We start from the raw sequence: 6825 nt of genomic DNA on the forward strand, positions 1-6825 counted from the left end.
ACATCGTTGCATTTCATCAGCAGATGTTAAGCCATCCCTCAATAACAGCAATAGTCTGACCATACTGGAGGCCCTTCCGCACAGTTCAGGAATCAAGACGTTGAGCTTACACTTTTATGAAACATGGGCCTTGAACGCTGCTTCCCACGTGATACATTGCCTGACGAATATAAATGAGCTCCGTTGCATAGCCCTCATTGAGTCGGGGGACCTACTTCTAAGTACCTTTATGGCCGCGCTATCGAAGCTTCTGATGTGTTCATCGTCTCTGGAGTCTCTGCATTTAGTTAATTTCAGATTGCAAGCACGACTTGCCGATTCATTCTTCACAACACTCTCATACCAATCCCCGCTGAAGGAGTTGAACTTAGTGACTTGTTCACTCCAGTGCGACACCTACCCGTACGCCCTTGCCGAATACCTCGCCACGACAACGATGCTCAAAGTTCTGGTCGTAGACATGAAGAATGAATTGGTGCAGAAGGCAGTTCTGAAGGGTGTTTCAAGAAACAGCACCATCGAGGAGCTCTCCCTGAACAATTTCACTGGAAGCCAAGAAAGCACAGCAATCGTCGCTCGAATGATCAGCAGCAACAGAGTTCTACGCAAGCTGACTCTCTCGACCAGAGACAATGCAGACCTTGGGATGTACACCATTTACGAGTGCTGGATACTTGCCTTGATTGAAAACGAAACGCTGGAAGAGGTGAAATTTCCGCTGCTAATTTTACTTCCGTTCCAGTGGTCTCTTTTATTTCAGGCTCTGCCAAAGAAAGAAAACTTGAAGAAGGTTCACATTGATGCCGCAGGAGACCTGTATCACCTCGTACCAGTCCTGTGTGCGGAACTCAAAAGCAGTGGCTCGGAAGAAAAAGTTTCCATCAGCTGTGCGAGCTTCAAGTACGACATTGGCTTCCTGCAATGCAAAGCGTTTTCTCAAGCTAGTTTCTTTTTTGCCAATGAACTAGCACTAGCCGCTTTACATGTTCTGCCGATCTGTCAGCATCTGACGTCATTAACTATGCAGATCGAGATGGACAGACTGAGAATTTCTGCTGGTCTGGCTTTGTTACTGGAATCGACGACTTCGCTTCGAAGGCTCACACTGTTCGTCGGTACGGGCGCCGAGGTTAAAGCCGGCGACGATAGCCGGTGGTGGTTGCTCGTGCTCGTAGCTTTGTCTCACAGTGATAGCCTGCGGGAGCTATCCGTTACGTTGCTTGATGTGAGCGATCAAATCAGGGCGACGCTTGCCGAATCCGTTAGACTAAGCGGAAGCATAAGGTGTGTCATATATGACGATTTCGGCGAGGACGCCACCGTATTCGTGCGTCGCCTTTCGAAGGATATTTCCAAGAACTACACTCTGCTGAGCGTAGATTGCGAGGGTCACGTGGACGCTGACTTCTTGGGAGACTGGCTCACTGTCCAAGAGACGACGCGGAGGAACTCGAGCCTTGTGGCCCGAGCTGCTCGACTACTGAAGGCCTCACTTTATGACAGGTAGGTGCGCAATGACAAGCTTTACGTACGCGAACGGCGCCGTGATGTATTTTGATGTTGTGTGGTCGCGAACCACTTTCATCATTATGGGCTCCTTGCCCGGAACGTAGCAGGGTGGCTGATTGGGCACGCTCGTGAGAGAAAATCTTAAGTATGCAGCGCAAGAGGTATCATCTCACACGATATAGCTGGTGCTTTAAATGTGGGTCATTCCACGCCAACTGTCCCAGCCTTGGCGCTCGACCATCTGCGATTTGAATGAAAAAAATCGAGGACTATCCATCTAAAGCCAGAAGCCTTCCGCCAAAATATTTTTGGCGAAAAAAATTTGTAAGTGCCGCGAACCCTATGTGAAGTTTTTCGGAAAGCTCGAAACTATGGCTCGGAAAATGCGTTTTCAAAAAATCTCTTCTTCATATATTAGGCTAGGACAAATTTTTTCCTACATAACGATCGTAGGCTTCTCACTTAAAATAAGTTTCACGAACGTTTAGTCTTTCGTGAATTTTTCATGCGGCCTTAAATATTGACAATATGACCCATATTGGGGATTTTTTCATAGAAAGGCGACATAGAGTGAAATGTAATATTTTGATTTAACTGATTGCTAGGAAGTTTTACTGTAGCCCAAAAATAGTTCGAGACGTATATGGCGTGAAATGGTGTGTAGAGCTGACGACAAAGTTGCAAGAAAGTTCATTTTTGCACATGTTTAGTCGTAAATTTAACATTGAGGTGCTCCTAGTAAAATTATGCTAAATAGCGCATTTACTAGCAACATTATTTGTCTACTGACTGAGAAAGTTTTATCAAATTACTTTTTGTTTTAAGGAAGAAAAAAATTTTTGAAGTTTTGTTCTGCCGATGTCTATTTTTGCTCGTGTTTTCTCTTCGCAGAAACGCGTCCAGCGGTTAGTACAACCTACATGGGCGCGAGATTCGCCACGGAACAGCTAGACAACATAATAATCTCTGCCCGTGCTTATTTGAATGCTTTACTAGTGAGTATTGGCCTGAGTAAAAGAGAAATACGAACTCCGCTAGAGTGAATTTAACCACATGCAGCTGTCCATTGAAGGTCGGCATAGTGAGCTTACGTAACAGCGGGAAGTGACACCGATGCGTGCAACGCTCCGTTGCCTGCGCACAGATATAAAAGTGGGAAGAACACTACGATTAAGGAAAAATTCAGTTGCTGTAATATGAAACGCATGTTATACTTTTGCACTAATTCACGGTTCCTGGTCAAACATCATCACTTATATACATAGGCGTGCGCACAGGGGGGGGGGGGGGGGGGGGGGGGGGGCAGGGGGGCGCCCCTTCCCCTAATCACCTAAGAGGACGGGCGCAAATTCTGCCCCATACATTGACCCCTTGTCACCTAAGAGGGAGGGGGGGCGCAAAATCTGCCTCGTGCATTCACTTAGTAGGGGGGGGGGTGCGCTGGGATGAACCTTCGCATCCCCCCCCCTCCCTGATGGGGAACCCTGCGCACGCCTATGCTTATACACGATTGTGTTCGTCACAAGTGCAACTGATCTCCTTTGTTAAAGCAACTAATCTGTTCCTTTTGCCACTTTTAAACCTTTGCGCAGGCAACGGGTTGTGGCACGCGTCGGTGTCACTTCCCGCTGTTGCGTAAGCTCACTATGCCGACCTTCAATGGACAGCTGCATGTGGTTAAATTCACTCTAGCGGAGTTCGTATTTCTCTTGTACTCAGGCCAATACTCACTAGTAAAGCATTCAAATAAGCACATGCAGAGATTATTATGTTGTCTAGCTGTTCTGTGGCTAACCTCGCGCCCATGTAGGTTGTACTAACCGCTGGACGCGTTTCTGCGAAGAGAAAACACGAGCGAAAATAGATAGTGGCAGAGCACAACTTCAAAAATTTTTTTCTTCCTTAAAACAAAAAGTAATTTGATAAAACTTTCTCAGTCAGTAGACAACTAATGTTGCTAGTAAATGCGCTATTTAGCATAATTTTACTGGGAGCACCTCAATGTTAAATTTACGACTAAACAGTGTGCAAAAATGAACTTTCTTGCAACTTTGTCGTCAGCTCTACACACCATTTCACGCCATATACGTCTCAAACTATTTTTGGGCTACAGCAAAACTTCCTGGCAATCAGTTAAATTAAAATATTGCATTTCACTGAATGTCGCCTTTCTATGAAAAAATCCCCAATATGGGTCATATTGTCAATATTTAAGGCCGCATGAAAAATTCACGAAAGAATTAACGTTCGTGAAACTTATTTTAAGTGAGAAGCCTACGATCGTTATGTAGGAAAAAATTTGTCCTAGCCTAATATATGAAGAAGAGATTTTTTGAAAACGCATTTTCCGAGCCATAGTTTCGAGCTTTCCGAAAAACTTCACATAGGGTTTGCGGCACTTAAAAATTTTTTTCGCCAAAAATAATTTGGCGGAAGGCTTCTGGCTTTAGATGGATAGTCCTCGATTTTTTTCATTCAAATCGCAGATGGTCGAGCGCCAAGGCTGGGACAGTTGGCGTGGAATGACCCATGTAGGAATATATCACTGAATGTTTTATACCGATGTATTCTAAACACCTACTCGTCGAAACGTTAAATCCAGCTGCGTCGCTCGCACCACTCGAAAGCGGCGTTGCTTGAGTAGCAACTGAGAACTTTGATCAAAAGGGCGGGGTCAGGAGTCGTGGCGTGCGCGGTATCTCGACATGCGTGAGCGGACGCCTCGTATACCCTTGTACGAGCTCCGCTGTCACCGCTTAAATTGTGTTGAGAGGACAGACAACACGATAACAGCGTCGCTGCCTGGAGCGGCTGTACACTTTTACACCGGCTTTTTGTATAGTTATGCGAGATCAGATCCAAAATAGTTAGCTGCTAGCGTTACTTGGTTTACCATTCCAATTTGCTGCTATCGAATCCCCCCTCACAATCACAATTTCGCCGCGAAGGCGAAACTGTGATTTTTTTTTTTTGCGGTACGGCTTCCTGTATGTTGGCATTACAAAGCTCTCCGCCTGCACTACTTCCTCTTGAAGCAAGCCAGCATATTTTTCTTTGCTCCTTAATAGAAACTACGGTTATCCTCGCCCTGAGAAATCCACCAGTTATTTTTTGTTTAAATCTCGCGATACGCGGCCCCTGACTTAGTTTTTTATCGTCTTTATATCAGTTGCAGTGTCATTACGTTTTATACTGACGTCATGCAATGAACACAAGCAGGGTTCAAACTCGGTAATATGTAGTACACAAATCTCACTGCTGTCGTTCTTAGGCAGCGAGCAGGAAATCCCAGTTACTCCCCAACGCAGCATTGCTCTCTTGCAGGTACGTCAGTGGAGCGCTGGAGCGAGTCTCCTTGTACCCGGCACTGCTGGACGAGGTTGCGGAGCAGGTCAAAAGGGACAAAGCTGAGCTCATGAGCCTTGTGCGAGACCGCCTGAGGGGAACGAACACCTTGGACGGGTTCATGCGGTTCGCAGGAGTCGTGAGGGAGAGCGTTGTCTGCCATCCTTCACAAGACGGCCGCATGCAACTGGATGACTTGAACGAAGACTGCTGGATGTACGTGCGGCGATACCTATTCATCGACGACGTCAAGGAGGCCATCGGGCCAACCTAAGACCATGAACTCTAATGAGGAAATAGACGACCACGACGCGTTGGCAATGCCACCAGCACTGCAGTGAGCTGGTGCGAGACCGCCTGAAAGGAACGATATCCTTGGACGGATTAATGTTGTACGCAGGAGTCGTGATGAGGGAGAGTTGTCTGCCATCCTTCCGACGAAGACCGCAGGCAAGTGGATTCCCTGAATGAAGACTGCTGGAGACATATTCAACGATGCATGTTCATCGACGACGCCAAAGGCGGCATTTGGCCCCCTAGAAATCTTTGAGCCACAAGGCGAAATTATAGGACAACCATCTGTTTCTGTACATGCAAAACTATTCTGAGCGTTCATGACAATAGTGGCTGATCTCAGCAGAGTTGACAGGTGACATTGTGCTTGGGTGTTAACTGTTTAAGAGCACTAAATAAATATTTTGGAATGTGGGCGTGATAGTTGCACCGCGCAATATTCATGGGCTCAGCGCGGTGAATATTTATTTCGTGTTTAATTTGTGTTTAATTCCTAATAGTGACTTCACGCCACTGACCTCAGATTTCCGCGAACGAATTGGGGTGATCCAATCTGGTTCGAGGAGAACTGGTAGGATTATTAAGCTGTCCATGAATGACTGTTGAAATCTATTATTTGTAGAGACATTCACAAATTAAGCGTTCTTTGCGTGCCTACAATTAGCTGGAAGGCGACGTGGCCTATATTTTTCTGATGTTTCTCGCGCTTATTATAGTGTCCCAAATGTCTCGCAACGCGATTTAAAAAGAAAAGAGGAACGCCGTTACGCGAAGCAAATCTTTTGTATATTGTTCACAGTACACTGTAGCAACCACTACTAATTTTTACGTTAATGAGGTTTAGTATTCCTTATTCCTAATTAGGTATCGAACTCGATTAGTACTCACCCAATCATTAAACTGTCAGTGGGCATATGTAGGCATGCTCAAATGACATCTAATTGCGCTATTTTTAGCAACGTACTAATTACACACTCCATTTTCCCAGCTGATAAAGAAAGCACGCGAAATAGGAAAAATAACACGTGACTACGTTCCCATCCGCAAAAGGTGGCAGCGTAGTCTGACTTGCTACCTCACAGTGATCCAGCTTGAGGGCGATGCTTCCTCATGCGTGCTGCAGTCTAGTCACATGCCATTTTTCAAATTTCACGGGTTTTCATTATAACCAAAAAGAAAAACGAGCACGCAATTAGTACGTTGTTTAATATAGCACAGTTATATGTCATTTCAACATGCCAACATATGCCTCATTCACATTTTAATGATTAGGTGAGCGTTTGTTGTGGTAGAAGCATAATTAAAAATAATTACCTAAACCTTATTAACGCAAAATGTTGCAGTGGCTACAACAGTATATTGGGAATAAAATTTGGATGACGCTTGAGCTTCGCCTTCAAGAGTAGAACGCGATAGCGTAACCGGGCTCCGTTCGCATCGCCTTAACAATTCGTACCCTAGCGTGGGTTCTCAGCGCATGCCTCAACCGTGCCGTAAGGAAACGAATGACTGTGCGCGTAACATTGGCCGTTTCAAACTATCCTAAAATGCCTACTGCAAGTACAGTTGCTAAGTGCCCACTACGCCATAATTATTGCTTTTACGAATCAGCGAAGGGACCACTACGCGTCTGTAAGGCAACACGCGAACCTACGCAGCTGTGCACTTTGTCGATGC

At 45.6% G+C, this 6825-nt stretch overlaps 1 protein-coding gene across 1 annotated transcript; it reads left to right on the forward strand.

Annotated features, from left to right (window-relative positions):
• Positions 1-971: 971 nt before the first annotated feature.
• On the forward strand, positions 972-5558 carry LOC119372642 (uncharacterized). The gene is made up of 2 exons (XM_037643111.2): positions 972-1503; positions 4834-5558. Exons 1-2 carry the CDS (start codon positions 1022-1024, stop codon positions 5126-5128), a joined length of 777 nt encoding a protein of 258 aa, XP_037499039.2. The 5' UTR covers positions 972-1021; the 3' UTR covers positions 5129-5558.
• Positions 5559-6825: the final 1267 nt, after the last annotated feature.

This window comes from Rhipicephalus sanguineus, chromosome 10 (genome assembly GCF_013339695.2).
Source record: "Rhipicephalus sanguineus isolate Rsan-2018 chromosome 10, BIME_Rsan_1.4, whole genome shotgun sequence".
Lineage (NCBI taxonomy): Eukaryota > Metazoa > Arthropoda > Arachnida > Ixodida > Ixodidae > Rhipicephalus > Rhipicephalus sanguineus.